Source organism: Coptis chinensis, chromosome 7 (assembly GCF_015680905.1).
Source record: "Coptis chinensis isolate HL-2020 chromosome 7, ASM1568090v1, whole genome shotgun sequence".
Lineage (NCBI taxonomy): Eukaryota > Viridiplantae > Streptophyta > Magnoliopsida > Ranunculales > Ranunculaceae > Coptis > Coptis chinensis.
Window position 1 is genome coordinate 75,591,421 of NC_141462.1, and position 15,702 is coordinate 75,607,122.

The 15,702-nt window shown below is 34.9% G+C and overlaps 2 protein-coding genes across 2 annotated transcripts; both read right to left on the bottom strand.

Moving 5' to 3' along the window:
* Nucleotides 1-3,744: 3,744 nt before the first annotated feature.
* Nucleotides 3,745-4,728, bottom strand: LOC147488909 (uncharacterized). The gene has a single exon (XM_086573409.1). It carries the CDS (start codon nucleotides 4,623-4,625, stop codon nucleotides 3,960-3,962), a length of 666 nt encoding a protein of 221 aa, XP_086429535.1. The 5' UTR covers nucleotides 4,626-4,728; the 3' UTR covers nucleotides 3,745-3,959.
* Nucleotides 4,729-15,036: 10,308 nt separating this feature from the next.
* LOC147488910 (zinc finger BED domain-containing protein RICESLEEPER 2-like) lies at nucleotides 15,037-15,417 on the bottom strand. The gene has a single exon (XM_086574517.1). It carries the CDS (start codon nucleotides 15,415-15,417, stop codon nucleotides 15,037-15,039), a length of 381 nt encoding a protein of 126 aa, XP_086430643.1.
* Between the last annotated feature and the right edge of the window lie 285 nt (nucleotides 15,418-15,702).

Below are 15,702 nucleotides of genomic sequence, written 5' to 3' on the forward strand. Positions count from 1 at the left end.
AAATTAGTAGAACATTTTAATTATATTGACAAATATATATTATAATTTCTCTTTAAGTGTACCAAATTTTTATTTCAAAACGTGTAATACTCATATAAAACATACTACGTATTATTAACGTATTGCGGATTTTTATCAAATTGTTGACCGAATGTTTCTAACAGGTAAACAAATAAAAATCAAATTATTCCCAGTACCGAATAATTCCTGTATTTCGAATTGCTAACAAGGAATGGAAATACCTGGAATAAATATTGGAGAGCAATCATTTCCCTCAATCATCCAACAACATCCTTGAAGAGTTGACAGGGTGTTATGGTAGATTGAGTATTGCAGTAATGCAGTATTGCCCTATTGAGAGTGTGAAAGTTAAACGATCCTAAGAACTCTAAGATGCATACTTCTACAGTTCTACGATTGGTGAAATGCACATTGGCCATTGCCAATAAGAAATTTAACTATATTTTCAGAAAGGCATTTCCATATCCTAGATTGGACAGATTAATTGTCCATTCATAAGTCATAACAAACAATATTGTTGTCTGTTGTTGTAAAGCTGAAAGTCCTGAACCTACACAATGATCAGTTAGTTAGCTGAAATGTAAATGAGTTCGGTAAGTTTCATTATGTCATAAAATGACAAGAGATGATCACGGTGAACATACAAGATTTTGCAATTTATATACAAGTATCTAGGGCTGTCAACGGGAACCATTTAATTTTGCGGTTCTGATTTTGGTTCTTAAAAATATAGAACCTTACCCATAACCACCGATCTCTAGTGGGTATTTTTGGTTCCGGTTATTCATTTCGGTTCTTAAGAGATTCACTATTCACACATTGTGTACTAAAAACACAAAAATACTCCATGAATGAGTTGTTTTTAAAATATTGATATAAGTAATTATGTCATTCAATAATAAGTTAAATAAAATAATATATTTAAAGTTGTAAACTATATAATTTATATAATTTATAATATTAAATACTATAAAAACTACATGTTACACTAATAAATATAATTTCGTAATATATAAATATAATTTATTAATATATATAACCGTTTTGAGTTTTTATATATTTTATTTTGATATATTTTCGGAAAATTACATATGGGTGGAACTTTCAAATTTCTATGACGAAAAATAAGGTGGTCTAACTTTTAGGACTACTCAAATGGTAATCTACAATTTTTGTTACTAAAAACCAAACTAACTAGGGGGAGCCGGATAAGACTAACTCAAAGGAGCGTAAATTCACATCTTTTTTCCTATTTTTTTTAATTATTTTGTGCAGTTGATAAGTCCTCACTCATGCTGCAAGTTTGTGCCAATCCCTTTCACCAATATACAAAATCCAACTTGTAGGTTTCAATTAACACCCCACCAGGTAAAAACCTCTTTCCCTAAACCCTCTAAAAGTTTGCAGTCAAAGAATAAGTGCCAATACTGTGCCTAGGAAAAGAGTGCACCGGTATTAAATGCACCATCACAAGACTTAATGGGCGGCAAAGATAGAAAAGAGAAAGGAGAGAATTATGCACCGTTTTTAATTTTGGAAAAAAAAATATTTTTGAGAAAAAACAGTAATAAAATACTGCATTGCGATAATATAATTGGACCCCTTGGTTGGTCTGGTTTTTTGTAACAAAAATTGTATGTTACCATTTGACTGGTCTTAAAAGTTAGACCACCTTGTTTTTGGTCATAGAAATTCAAAAGTTCAGCTCATAGGTAATTTTCCAATATTTTTTTATGTTAAAAGTACAATAACATTCATTCTAGTTTGCTTATTTTGTTTAAAAAAATCATTCGGTTCTGGTTCTATATAGTCCTGTTTTTTTAGTACCCATTTTTTTTTTTTTGCGGTCAAACTGGTACCCAATGACACCCTTACAAGTATCCATTTATCATGTATGCCGTGGTTCGGTTCATGACAAATAAATGGAAACAAGGTTAGGTTCTCAATCGTTAGTATTCAACGTGATTAAAGTGGACTGAGGAAGATTTCTTGCTCTTGAGGACATAAAGTGAGCATGAGTAAGGTTGGTTCGTGTAATTGTTTGGCACCCTTCAATTCCATTTTTCTTTTTCTTGTTTTTAAAAAAAGAAAAATTAGTGATGCTAATATATTTTCTTTGCATACTATTCTGAGTATTCTCGACAGTAATGGCTGCAAATACTTTCCAAACTTTCAAAACTTTATTGATGTTTTTACACTTTAAATTTTGAAAGCACTTGCAGCCTGAAGATCGATAGAGGTTTTGGGTCTAGTACTCTAGACTCTAGTGATTCTAGTCACTTGCCACGACGATTGACAACCAAAGCTATGTGACGAAATTGGTAGTTTTCCCTTGATAGGCTGATAGGCATTACTGCATTCGGCACTGGGCACATAACCAAGTATAGTACTATATGGGTCTATGGGGCAAGCCCAACAAGGCAAGGTATGCCCTTTGCACGCTCGGTGCATTTCATTATTGTGAGGGTAAAGCCATCTTGTTTTATGGACTCAAGGCGCCTGTGATTTGAAGTTTTCACCCATAGCTAGTAATTCGCCGAATTATTCACAAATTATTCGGGTATTCTATTCACTTAATTATAAGGTTTGGCTAATAAAATGACATTTGGAATAAAATTGTAAAAATAAAAATAAAAACGTTATATACTTATATACAAAGTGAAATAGGACCCCACAAGGCAAGCCCAGAAAGTTTGGTATGTGTATAATTGCACGCCTAGAAAATAGGAGTTTGATTCACATAATCTACATAGAAATCCTATAAATTAGGCATTCATAGTTCTTCTTATAGAAGAAGTCTCATTTAGATTGTTCAAGGCTTTTTATTTTTTAAGGCCTCACTTGGGTCCCTGCCTTAGGCCTAAAGCCAAAAAAATATATTCGTAGATTGTTTTATCACTTTATGGACTCAAAAGGCGCCTATTAGGCTGATTTGACGATCGAACTTTTGCCGTCCACCAGCATGTTTTCACCACATACTTATTCAGAATAAGCTTCTGAGATAGATAGCGACCAATACATTACATTTTGAAAATGTCCCAAAGTTGCTCCATCCCAAATCCAATTAACAATAGAGTCTCAGGCATGTGGAGATTCACGAGCAAATTTGGGAGATGTGAGCCTAGGAACTTTAACGTGAGTTTTCGGTCACGGAAACATTATTGTGTCCTAACTTTGAGGTTTCTTTGATGATTTCCTAGGCCCAGCAGTTGCAAACACAGATGCACTCTGTCCAATGTGTGTAATGGAGTAAACGCAGTAGGCGCGTAATCTTGAGAATCTCTTGCACATACTTTCCATTAGATTTGCAAAAATTACAACGATATATGTATGTAGTTCTTACTTCTTAGGATATTGTTTCTTTTATTGTATTGAGCGCAATCATTCTCATTATCTAAATTAACCACACAAATACACACTAAATGTTGGATTTCTCCAAGGATTTCATTGGCGTCCTTGATTTAAATCACGCATTCTGTTTGTGACTTTTGGGGACTCTGAGCTCTTCAGGGTTAAGATCATCATGTCTAAGATCAAATCATCGATGTAAAATTCTTACCTTTGAAAATTTACAATAGGTATTTCAGAAAATTGACAATTCAAATCTGTTTGTGATTGATAAAACTTAGTACATTACGATGAGGTTAGATTTCATAGTCACTTGGTCAGAATTACAAGGTCATTAGTCAGAGTTAATTACAAGATCAACATGGATAACCAACGTTACTCAACAATTTTTCCAATACTTCTTCACATGAAAGAAAAGGGAATTAGAAAGTAAATTGATACAAGGGAATTAGGAAGTAAATTGATACATTCCCAGAAATAAAACAATCTCCCCATGCCGATGGAGAAAATGCTGTAGAGATAAAAAAAAAAATGTAAGATCGAGAAATATATGTGAATGGCAAATCAAAGAAAAGAGTAGTCGTACCACCTTAGTGTGCCATGGCAACTGGTGGAGAGTAACTGATACTTCTCTGACTGGGCAAAGCAAGCATAGCAGTGTGATCCATAAAATCCTTGAGTTCAACCACAGACTGTAAAATGGTCCTGAGATCTTCAGCACAATAAAACCCCTGACTACCCACTCTTCTCACTGCGTACACATAAAATGTGATGCACCCTTTTCTAAACTTAAACCGAGCCATTTCACATCCTTTTAGGCCTCTTATGAGCTTACCATTTACGTCACCAAGTGGAATTTCCGGTGGCCATATCCGATCAACCGCAGCCTTCATACTCTCTGATTCAAATACAAATAGTAGTACTTTGGACTTCTTGGTTCCAAGGCCTAATGTAAGGGTGTGCCATGCATGATGAGCTAAAATTGTGAAGTTTGTTGGCAAGAATGCTGTTGTTGAAAGAAAGGGATGGTGTTTAGTTTTGGAGTGGTTTTGGTTGTTTGATATTGGAAGCGCAAGTAGGCTCAGGAGCTCTAGAGGGGCAGCACGTCGAACCGTGAAGGATTTTACGATGAACTGACCGCCAAACCGGAGTCCCTTGACCTCAGAACTGGGCTTGAATGCTGGATTAGATGTTGTTTCACTACTCTGTTGGTTTGGGTGTTTATGTTTCTGTTTCTTCCTCTCTTTTTCTTTCATGGTGTGGCTATGGATACTGAGCAGGGGTAGTTATGGTGGTGGTATGGAGGAGAGTTCACTTTTGTTTGATGACCAATTTAATGCTTTTAGGCTTTTAGCAGTACATTGACATGATTTTGTTCTTTTTAATTTTCATTTCTATTTTTTAAGCTTTTTATGTACCAACTAATGTTTGGCACTCGTCAACTTTATCTGCTTTAGTTGGCCCAAATGATGGAAATAGGTTGCAGTGTCTCTTGTTTATTGTTAAGTTGGCAAGTCTCCTTTGCTAATTATTAGGTGTACGTTGTTTATTTTAAACCATTCAAAATTGGGCCTGTTCATTTCTAATTTATTTCAATTTTTAATATGAGCATTGCCATGTCTTGCTATTTAAAACAAAATTTCTCATCTTTGGTTTCTTTCAGATTTTAGTTGCTCTTAAAAATTGTAATTTGCAGCAAAAATAACATTTGTATATTCCAAATAGGTATAAGTTTTAAATGTAAAAATAATATACAAGGAATTTCTTTTAAACGGACGTCCATTTACGGACATGTTATATAGTGTCTTAAGAAATTTATATAGTGTCTTGCACAACTTATAGGGAATGGTTATATGAACTCCACTAAAACAAACTCTACCACTTAACTCAATGAATTAGAAGTTGATTTTTGGTGGAGGCGTTCTCCACACAATAGAGATCATTCTCACAAAAAATCAGTTCATTTGACGATGTACAACCTCATCTAAAATCGTTTAGAAAAGTTATAAAAATATCCAACGATCCAGTTTTTTAATTTTGATATAACGTTTGACAAGGTTACACATATTCAATTGAGTTGATTTTTTGTGAGGGTGTTTTCCATCACGAGATGTATATATTCACAAAAAATTAACCCTTAATTCATTTTGTAAGATAATTTTTAAGAATAGAGTAATTTTGGAGTCACTATAAAGGTGGAGTTTATATAACCATCTCCCAATTTATATAGTGTTATATATAAGCGTAAATTAAAAAGTTGTTCTAAGATACTATATAAGCTGTTTTAAGACACTATATAAACTGTCCCACAAACATGTCCATTAACGGACTAGGTTTAAGAGAGAGCCTGGGCAAGAGATTGATGAAAAATTATTTTTGAAGCCTATAAATGCTTGAGACTATGATTTCCCACATATAAATCTTGTGTATAGTTAAGTTTGCTTAATATAAGCAGGGTCTGTAACAATCGACGCTAGCATGGAAACGGATAGTTATGCTGTTATGCAAACAACATTACCATTCCAACTAGACTAGTCTTGTTTGAAAGTTAAAGCAAAACAGCTGTTTTTCAGACTTGGAAGCATAACTAAAAGAATCAGCTGGAAGGTCGTTAAGTTATGGTTGAAGGGTGTCGAATTATAGTATCTAGCATTTTCAATGTTCTCTCCATGTATTGTTAACTGGAATGGGCCAGATACAGAGGATCTGGGACCACATTATATGGTCCATCTTAGACATCTTCTAATTTAAAAGTCAGCCGGTTCCCTAGCATCTTGTGCATAACATTGCCGCACTTTGAGCATCCTCGAATCCATTATCAAGTGCAACATAATCAACATTGTGTGTTGATTTTTGGCAAAATTAGAATCAATAGTGTCTATTAGACTATTACCCATTTTCTCAGTTTACGCTCTACTTCAATGACAATGCCAGTGTTTTTAGTCCGTGCAATTTTCAGAATGCAGCATCGTGAGCCCCTCTTGCCTATAGAATTGAAGTTGCTGCCCAAATCCTATCAACTTGAAAAGCTGTTTGGAAAATAAATGGAATTATCGTTAATCAAACAAGGCTGCTGATTGTTTGGCGAATTATACTTCAGAATTGGTGACTCATTTGGATTGGAGTGCTGCTCATGATCATCTCATCACTCTTTGTATTGGTGGAACAGTGGAAGATACCTCCATCTTTCCTGGGTCATGTATTAAATTTGGATGTACAAGGTCAGGGTACTGACCGATTAGTACCATCTTATTAGTAATATATATATTTCTATCTTTACCAAAAGAAAAAAAACTTGGAAAGCTGTTTGGAAAATAAATGATTGGACATGTTTTTACATTCTTTTCATATTATTAATAGGAATTCTGCCTATTAATGTGTAGGTGTGGGGTGCGGACTAGGTACTTTTGCATGATATTCAGGTTTCTTTATTTATCTTTCGATTAATAAAAGAATCTCTAAGTTTAGAATTTAGATGCAAATATCAAATATGCAACGAAAGATAGAACCGAAGACCCGAGCTTAGCTATATATATAGAAACAATAAAGAGGAAGCTCAGTATTTGGGCCTTGAATGTGAATTCACTATATTAATATGATACCGCATTCCTTGGCACCTCTCTCTTGATTCAATGAAGCACCTCAGTGTTTAGGAATGGATAGACTATTGATATAATCCACCAACACAATGACCTATATTGAAAGAAACATGGACAAAATTATGTTTGATTTTGTACTCCAGTTTATGGTTTGAAAGATGTAACATTTTTCACAGTAAATATCACACACCATCTGTAGATATAGTGTACAATCTTATCTCCAGCTTCCCTTTCATGATGATTTTATTAGTGGCCAAAATGATATGTTTTTTTGGTAAAGAGTAGCCAAAATGATATGTCTGTTATAAGTCTCAATGCAGAGATAAACTGGTAATGCCCACCACAAAACTCTATAAAGCTAAATCTTGATGCTAGCTTTCTAGAGCATAATAAAAGAGCAGGCTATGGATATATTCTGCTTGATTATATAATGAGAACTACATTGCTGCAGGGTGTGACAATGGATGAGGCACTGATCCTGAATCAACTGAGTGCAGATGAGTCATCAAGGCTCTCACATGGTCATGCAGACAGTTCAAGCACCACCACAACATATTACTAGTAGAGATGGATGCAAAGTTTGTAGTCAACTTTTTGGAGAATTGAGAAGAACAGAAACATCTTGTGGATATCAAAATCTATTATCAATAACGTAGATTTCATAGTAGAATCTCTATCTTTCTTGGAAGTTAAATATGTATATGTAAATAGAAGTGCAAACTCAATAACACATACACTATAGTGTAAGAGATAAAGATTTTAGCAACGCTTGCAAGGGTAGCAAATACCAGCAAAACCGCAACATAAGATCTTTTTCTACACCTTAACTAGAATTGCACGGTCATTGCAGCTTGTAGCGAAACAAATGCCTATTGGAAATGTTAAAAACATGGCTAACAGCCTAACACTCTTTCCTTTCACTACACTCAAAAGCGTTGTTGAAATATCTAAAACATGGCTGATAATATTTTGGAGTTTTTTTTTCGTAAAATGTATAATTAGTTATTAAAAATCATTAGCAACGCATAAGCGTATCTAAAACATTCCATCTGCAACCCTATGAAGCTCTACTCGAGTTTGGCTCAAAAGACACACAAGTCGAACTTGAGCACCCTAAAACTTGACTTGGATAGCTCGATGACCAGCCCTACTTGATAAAAAAAGATATCAGTTTATTTAATTTAACAATAACAACGAATAATAAAACTTGGTTGAAGCTACTTTATTTGTGAATCAATAAATAATTCTATTGCATAGTATTTGGTGTGCACTAATGCGTAGCAAAACATTTGTCATTTGCAACGAAATAAAGAAGTGTGGCCGAAGGAAGTATTAGGCTGTGCATTTGCCAGTAGAAAAAACTAGTCACTATTTGCTACGTTTCAAAGCATGGATGTTAATATTAAAAGGAATCAAATATCATTTTTCTTTTCTTATAAATATGAAATACCTTTAGCTAGGTCATAAAGCGTTGTGGATACTGTAAATTACCTTGTACCCCCAGAAAAGGTTAGCTACGCTTGAAAGCGTTGCTAATGTGTAGTATTAACTACATTTGCTAAGCGTTGCAAATAATTTCGTAGGAAAATGCCTCATCTCTTGTAGTGTAATTAGCATCTTTTGCAAGCAGGACATGTTCTAGTAGTGTAGAATGGTTATCACTTCCTCCACCATGCATGGCTTCCGAAAGCAGTGGATGAAGAGAAACTACAAAAAATAATGTAACCATTTAGACGATCTATTTATAATGTAACAAAAATTTGAGCTAATTTCAAAATCTCAACCCCTATCAAAAATTGATTTGAAAATGTGATTTTTTATAATGGTTATGATTTAAAATTTTGCAACCTTCATTTGGCATCTTTAGAAATTTTCAAATGAGCATTTTTTTTCAAGGTGGAAAGACGACATCCACAAAAAATCAAGTCATAAGTAAATTTGTAGAGTGAGATATAGGCCATTGTATATGGATCCCTCTCTATATGCGATGATTACCTAAAAAAAAAAGGCAGAATTAGAGAGGTATTATGGGTTCCACTACTACCAAGTACAATCAAGGCTAATACTGATGGCTCAACATTAGGAAATTCTAAGATTGGAGGTGCGGGTGCTATCTTCAAAGATCACAATTCAATTCTTTTGGCAGTTCTTAGCTTGCACATGGAATGGAGGTCACCTCAAACTATGTGGCCGAATGCAGGGCTGAAAATATCGGATGGATATATTGATATAATTTGGAACTTATATATATCAAATTTTCTGAGATATCAATACATATCGACTGATATATATCATTGACTTTGACCTATTTTTTATTAATATTTCCGGTATGTACATCGGTATATATCAGCAATATATACGATATTTTTTGACCTATTTTTTATTAATATTTCCGGTATGTATTGTATATATTAGCAATATATACGATATTTTTGATATATCGACATACACAAAATAATTTTGACCAGTCAACAAAAAGATATATATCTTTGATATTTTCGAAATATATTGGTTTTTGGGTATATGAAATATTGTTCGACTTTGAAATTTTAGACCTGGCGGAATGTACAACAATTGTCTTTAGCAATGGAAAGAGCTGTTGAGAACAACTAGAGGAGGCTATGGTTAGAAAGTGACTCGATGGCGTCAGTTCTCTCTTTCAAGGAAAGGAAAGGCTCCATTCTATGGATTGCCTTTACAGCAAAATGGAAGAGGGTAGTTTAAAAACTCGATCACTAGTACATCTCACATAGATTGTGAGAGGTCAATTTTGGTGCAGATGCTGCCGCAAAGAAGGGATCTTCTATTACCATGGGAGAAACAATTTCGAGCACAACCACACCCCTACCATAACTAGTATATAGAATGCGCTCACATGACCTACTATATATTTGATTAGGTTGTCTATAGAGTTGAGTTTTAACTGGCATTCTTTGATTCTCTCTCTCTATTCATCATTCTGTCTATAGAGTATGCTCTCTCTCTAGGCATCATTCTTTAATAATTATTGATAATATCTCTACTTGTGTGTGCAAGAAAAAAAAAACATAAAATTCACACTATATGAAAAGGCTGGGCCAGATCGATCAGGTTGCGAAGCTACCCAATCCCCCAGCTGCCATGAATTATGTGGAGGATTTTCAATGAAAGAAAGCCATGGTATAATTGGCCAAAATTGGGTCTCTCCATGGGTGACGAGAAAGATAAGGCCGAGTTACCTCATCTGACAACTACACAAGTCTTTCTTATTAAAGATGTTTCCACTTATTTCAAAAGAACCACTACTTTTCATGATTGATATTATGAAGGTCCAGCATTTCTCCAGAGGGCTGAGGACCTACTAAATTGAACTATTGAAGACATCTCCAGAAGACGACCATCACTTTTTTAAAGTGTACCATGTAGCTTTGGTGGTAGGGTCATGTCCTTTGCTTATTAATTTTCCCATTGATGCTGTGTGCGCTTGTTAATAGTCTGGACTCTGGACTCTGGACTCTAAAGTCGATCTGAAACTAAAATCGAGTGTTTTGCAACTTGCAAGTAGTTAGTAGATGGTAGGGTCACATACTCATTTTTTGCTTTTTGCTTTCAACTGAAAACATCCCTATCTTCTGGAATCAAGACCATATACCTATTATATTATCGGGAAAAAAAAAAAAAAAAAAAAAAAGACCATATACCTATTCTCACTAAAATCGGAAATTGTTATTGGCAATCAAGCACACCCATATTTTCGTCCTAAATGAGATATCCAAATTATCGTGATATATCAGTAAGACAGTATCCTGGTGTGTGTTGTTATACTGTAAAGGAAAATATTCGTGATATCATTTCTTTACGTCTTATGTCATTTTAAATGCTAATATTTGTGAAATCACATTGCAAGTTTGCAACCACCGCAAGCAGAAAAAAATAGTGCCTAGTCCAATTAGTGGCGGAGCCAGGAATTTATTTCCGGATGAGCCGATTAGCACTACAAATTTACAAATTTTCAACGCAACTCAATTAGAGGATACACATGTTTTTCTTGTTTTTCTCTTTAGTTTAATATTTGTTAGTCTCTCGCTTTTTTTAAATGCAAACAAACAATTGCTAGTTTATTTTGTCAATTTTTAAAAATCAAATCATATTATAGTTTAGGTAACGATTTTTTTTTTTTTTTTTAATTTGAAAAAACAATCATATATAACTCAGGCCTATTGTAATTCATAGGAGTAAACAAGATTATGAATTGCAAAGGTTAGTTCATTAATTTGTTTGTTTTGTTAATTGATAATTTCTATAGTTAAGGTGCATCTAATTGTCTATATTTTCTTTTTTTTTTTTTTTTTTTTTTTTTTATTTTTTTTTTTGCCGGCTATAGACTATATTCTGAACAAACTTACAGAACTACACCATCTTCACTTGAAGCGCACGTGTGTGCAATCATAATCTATATGCACTTGTGTTGTCAAAGCTAACTAATAAATTAAAGTACAAAATTAGTTTTAGACCCTTAGCAAATCTAACTAAAGAGTAGAGACACTTACTATATTTTTCTTTTTATAGGCAAAATTGATATGCTCAAGCCCTTAGGGAATGAGAAAATTTCCAGTTATACCAAGAGTCAAGAGTGGAGAGGGTGTGGTTATTCAATTTCTTATATTGTCATTTATTGTCACCTGTTATCCAACCATTGGTTACTTATTCAAGAGTGTGTGAGTACTAGGGCTGGCAATGGGTTGGATCGGTCCGGATATTTGAGAATCTAGAACCGCTCTGCTTTTTAACAGTTTAGATCCAGAACCGTACCAGACCCAAATGAAAATTTGAAATTGAGAACCAGAACCGGACTGAAAATGTTTTCTTGATTCCGGACCCGATCCGTTCGGAACCAATAACTTTAATTTGGATCGGGTGGACCGGGTCTTTTGTAATTGGATCCAAACCAATAACATATTAAGATGTTACCAGTCTCCACGACGTCCATTAATTGATGTTGCAGAAGTGTTTTTATGGATCATGGCGGTCGGTACTACTTTTAAGAGCATCTTATTGGTCAGCACTTAGCATCACAGCATGGAGTGCCAGAGAAGCATCCATTGAACTAGACCAACTCCTAAAGATAATACTTTCAATGGTTCTGGAAGTGATATGTATTTCTAGGCATTATGATTGTTTCTTCTCAAGTGTAAAAGTACGGAAATCCAAGCGAGCTAGTAGTTATGAGCAAATTAATGTTTGCTTATAGGATGCTTCGGATGATTATTTGAATACTGAAGACACAGGTGCTAGCGGTGTGGTGGACATCAACCCAACATCAACAGACAACAGTGTTGTTTGCCCTCATTGGAGTCATTGCTTCCAGTTTCTTGCTTCTGCTTTACAAATTAATGTCGTATTGGTTTGTTGAGCTTTTAGTGGTCCTGTTTTGCATCGGTGGTGTAGAGGTGTGTCCCTTCTCTTCTATATAGTGCACAACCTAATGACATAATTAATATATATGGTACTTATTGAATCTGTTGCTCCCATGTACTTGCAGGGCCTGCAAACTTGCTTGGTGGGGTATCTTTTCTTTTCTCCCACCAAAATGGAATAACTGTTTCATTGAGTACAGAGTACATAAGTTAACAGCATAGGCACAACCTTAGGAATTGCAGACTTAAACATGCAATGCAAGACTCCCAATCTGAACTGACCCGGTTAAGCTTGGGCTACCTCATGGTCTTACAACTTACAAAACAGGAGGAACGGAAGTCGTCCACTACATTTCTGCAAGAGCAGTGGTGCTATTGCTCATAATATTCTTCATCAGCTACAGGACGTGAAAATTGTTGATGTTGATCCTAAGGGTGGAAGGGTAATCACATCTACTGGTCACGGATCTTGATCAAAGTTGGGCGGACGATAGTAGTTCCCTGGCTTCTTCTTTCACTTTCTTTGCTCCATGATTGGAATCTCTCTTGCTTCTACATTTTATCCTTTGTTCAAGGTTTTGTAGGTCCATTTTAGTTGAAAGAGGATATGGGCATATGGCTGTTGTTTGAATGTCAAAATATTTCTTGTCATTTCCATATTTGGTATTTTGGATAATGAGCATGTTTGTTGGCCTGGTTAAGACAGTGTTTCATCTTTCAAACTTAATTAATATAGTTTCAAACTTACAAAACTCTAACAACGTCCACACTCCACAGACTGAATTGGTTTTACTTAATTAATATAGTTTCAAACTTACAAAACTCTAACAACGTCCACAGACTGAAGGAAATAAAGTAGCAGTACAAGCTCAGAAGTTAGACTGAACTCTGAAGGAAATAAAGTAGCAGTACAAGCTCTGAAGCTAAACCACTCTGACATTCAGTGCAATTTATGACCTGCCTAAAATCTAAAGATGCCCCCCGCAGAAGAGACCAAAACTCACTTAATTTTCTTCTTAGGCAATTGGGCCTCAGTTGATTGCTATGAGCCTATGACCACATTTCTTCTTCCTGCAATTTACTGCCCTCAGGTGCAGTCTAGCGCAGCACTTCCTGCAAATCATCTTGTCTTTCTGCAAATCCACCTCTTAACCTCAACACCAAATGCAAAGTTGACTCTTTCTGAATGTTGTAGTCAGCTAAAGTACGTCCATCTTCTAGTTGCTTTCCAGCAGAGATTAATCTCTGTGTGATCAGGTGGAATACCTTCTTTGTCTAAATATAATTATATATAAACAATGCATAGAAATAAAAAAAGGCAACACATAAATAAAAGAAGAAAATTTTCATTACTCAATAAAAAGCCAATATAAAAGCTTACAATCTTGCACTCTACGCCCAGTCGCCCACTCTTGTTTATTAAAAAAAACTAATAAATAACTGGGAATTGCATACATCCCTTATTAACTTGTTGTTCCTGCTCCGGAAAAAAAAAACTTGCTGTTCCTATAATCAGCAACTTCCAAACCATACTCTAGTCCAAGTCCCACCAACCTAGTTCATCAAAGCCACCGTTTCGTTGTCAACATCCATGTGTGTTATTTGAACAGTGGAAGAACCTATCAAGTAAAAAACCAATTTGAGAAAACTGATATCATATATAATTTGACATACTAAACTTTTGCAATTGATACATACCTCCAGTACCCGAATTCAACCAATCTTGTGCACAAATAAGAGCTTGCAATGTATCTGGAGTCAAGCAAGAACGGTACTCGTTCAGCACCCTGCCACTAGTGCTGAAGGCTGATTCAGATGGGACTGATGAAACATGAATTGTAAGAACATCACGTGCTAGCTTAGACAAAATAGGATACTTTGGACTATTAACCTTCCACCAACTCAGTATCTTGAACTCACTATTAGCAGGAAATATGGGTTCGTCCAAATACTGCTCCAACTCATATTTTTGTGGTGCACCATCATAACCCTCCTTATTATGGCACCATGTTTCAAACCTTTGGAGCTTGTCCTTACTAATCCCTGTCTTTGCTTCACTTGAAGAGCTATCATGGAAAACTTGAGTACTAGTGCTTGAGTTCGAGCTAGACTCTGAAGCATACTCGTTATATAAGTCAAACAAAGTATCTCGTATTTGACTAACATAAACCTCATCATCAGCTCCATATATGAGATTATAATAAAACTGAACAAACATCATTTTGAAGCGAAGATCCAAAACCACTGCAACAGCTAAAAGCAAACTACAAACAGACCGATACTTCTTAAATTTTTCATACATTTTCTCCGCCATCAGAATCACCAATACATCTTCATGATTTAGCCATTGAAGCAAGTTCACATGAATTTCACATACTTCAGCAAAATACATATTTGCGGTGGGATAATTAGTGCCTGTATATCAAATAATTCATTACTAACTTGAAACATCCAAGAGATAAAACTAAAACTAGAAACATGTAAAAGAAAAAAAAAATAGTCTAGTTAATAAGAATTAGTAGTTATTGAACCATATACCTGAAAGAGTCTTTGTCGAATCATAGAACACCTTCAAACATCCAGAAATCACCCTAGCCATTTCCCAATCTTCTTTGCTTGGGTTCGTTAAAAGTCGGACTCATTGTTCCAATCGATGAATGCATCTTGATACATCAATGCACGCTTTTAAGCATTTTATAGGTCGAATTCCACCTGTTTGGAACATCTAGGCAAATCTGTTTTGTTGTTGCTACCTTCACTTGGTCGACTGCAGATTTCCATTTGAGTTTTCTTTGTGGTGTTCCCTTCACAAACTTGCAACTCTCTCTAATCTTAGAGAGTGCAGACCCAATAACAGATAAACCATCTTTGACAATAAGATTAAGAATGTGAGTGGTACAACGTACATGTAAAAACTTTCCTCCAAGGACTAACAACTGATCACGATTAAGCATGGCTCTAATCTTGGTTAATATTGCATCATTATTAGATGCATTATCAATAGTAATAGTGTTAACCTTTTTATCCACATTCCAATCTAGCAAACATGCCATGACAACCCTTGATATCTCATCAGATGTGTGAGACGCTTCCATAAACACAAAACTTAAAATCTTTTTTTGCAAGTTCCAATTGTTATCTATGAAATGGGTAGTCAAACAAAGATATGCATCTTGTGTTTCTGAAGTCCATAAATCGATGAGTAAAAACCCGACTCTACCGTAAAAAATAATCGAAAAATTGTAAAAGCTTCCTTCTCTTCTCTATATATTGTAAGAATATCACTCTTGATTGTGTTTCTTGTTACAAGTTTGAACAGTGGCTGAAGATTATTTATG